Source organism: Eulemur rufifrons, chromosome 8, assembly GCF_041146395.1.
Source record: "Eulemur rufifrons isolate Redbay chromosome 8, OSU_ERuf_1, whole genome shotgun sequence".
Classification (NCBI taxonomy): Eukaryota; Metazoa; Chordata; class Mammalia; order Primates; family Lemuridae; genus Eulemur; species Eulemur rufifrons.
In genome coordinates this window covers 102,140,297-102,141,933 of record NC_090990.1, presented here as the reverse complement: position 1 = coordinate 102,141,933, position 1,637 = coordinate 102,140,297, and the positions used below count along the sequence as shown (strand labels likewise).

The window sequence follows — 1,637 nt, the reverse complement described above, 5'->3', positions numbered from 1 at the left end:
GCTCCACATCTGTTCCAACTAGATCTCTCAGAGCACAATTTCCTTGAGTGACGGGCTGCAGCCTTTGCAGCGCTTTTCAAAGCCCCATGGCTCAGCGCCACAGTCAACTTAGCGAAACTGGTCACCAGGGCCTCGTGGAAGCTATGAGTAGAGATTCCATTTAGAATTGGTTAGAATTTTAATACTTGGGTTTTTCTTCTCTGGATAATATTTGTCCTCAGAAACATCTGTTTCTGCCTCATAGGCAATTTTGTCTTTAGAAAATGGTACAGTAAGAGATCAGCCACAAAAGACTGAAGAGCTGAGGGTGAGAGGTCCTAAACGGGAAGGGTAAAAAAGTTACACAAAATCTTAAGGATTGTGTTAGGAATCCAAGTGGGTCCTTGGAGACTGGATGGTTGATGCTGTGGCTAACTGTTGCACCATCAGGACTGTGTCTCTTATGAATGCCGTTGCTTCTCTTTCAGATCCTCTGAGCCCCACGAGAGATGTCTTATCAACAGCAGCAGCAGTGCAAGCAGCCCTGCCAGCCACCTCCTGTGTTCATACCTAAGTGCCCTGAGCCATGCCCACCTCCAAAGTGCCCTGAGCCCTGCCCACCTCCAAAGTGCCCTGAGCCTTGCCCACCTCCTCCCTGCCCACCTGTGCAGTGCCCACCTCCTCCCTGCCAGCAGAAGTGTCCACCCAAGAGCAAGTAACAGCAAAGGATTCATCAGGACCATGAACCAGCTAGATCCACTCACTCTTCTTGACCTCAGGACTCCCTCCATCATCTTTGCTTCAGCCACGGTGACAGATTGCAACCTCCCTAACCTCTGCCTGGGATGACAGCTGACAGAGAAAATCTTAGGCACTGAAGCTGATATGTTGTTGGAAGATGAGCTTTAGGACTGTCACCTTATCTCCCTTTGCCAGCTGTCTGTCAGTGATCTTGGCGCTGGTCCCTACCAGCAAAGCTTGTGTGCCTATTCTTTTGCTTCGCCAATAAAGCACATGTGTCATGGTCAAGCCCACATTACTTTTGTTTGCATTTTGTGCTTTTATCCTCTTCTGTTAACTACATTATATGAGTGGTCCTTTTCATTCCTATTGAATTGTTAGAATTAGGCTTTCCCATCCCTCAATTCAGTGTCCCTTGAAACGTGTTTCTTGTATTTGGTAGAAAAAAATAATTCTCTTTTATTGGTTGTAAACTCAGTTTTACCTCTTTTAGCTTGTATGACCCTGAACTAATTACTTAAACTCTCTCATCTTCAGTTTCATCATCTGTAATAGCAGGAAAAAATGTGTTCAGCTCAGTGTACACATATCAGTTCTTCAGTTTATTTACAGATGTTTCCTGATGTCTGTCACATGTCAAGCAGTCTTTTTTTCTTTTTGAGACAGAGTCTGGCTCTGTTGCCCGGGCTAGAGTGCCATGGCATCAGCCTCGCTCACAGCAACCTCAAACTCCTGGGCTCAAGCGATCCTCCTGCCTCAGCCTCCCAAGTAACTGGGACTACAGGCATGTGCCACCATGTCCAGCTAATTTTTTCTGTATATCTTTTTAGTTGTCCAAATAATTTCTTTCTGTTTTTAGTAGAGATGGGGTCTTGCTCTTGCTCGGGCTGGTCTCAACTCCTGACCTTGAGCGATCC

At 46.1% G+C, this 1,637-nt stretch overlaps 1 protein-coding gene across 1 annotated transcript; it reads left to right on the top strand.

The window, feature by feature from the left end:
* The first annotated feature begins 488 nt into the window (after positions 1 to 488).
* LOC138389987 (small proline-rich protein 2I-like) lies at positions 489 to 698 on the top strand. Its single transcript, XM_069478738.1, has one exon. It carries the CDS (start codon positions 489 to 491, stop codon positions 696 to 698), a length of 210 nt encoding a protein of 69 aa, XP_069334839.1.
* Positions 699 to 1,637: the final 939 nt, after the last annotated feature.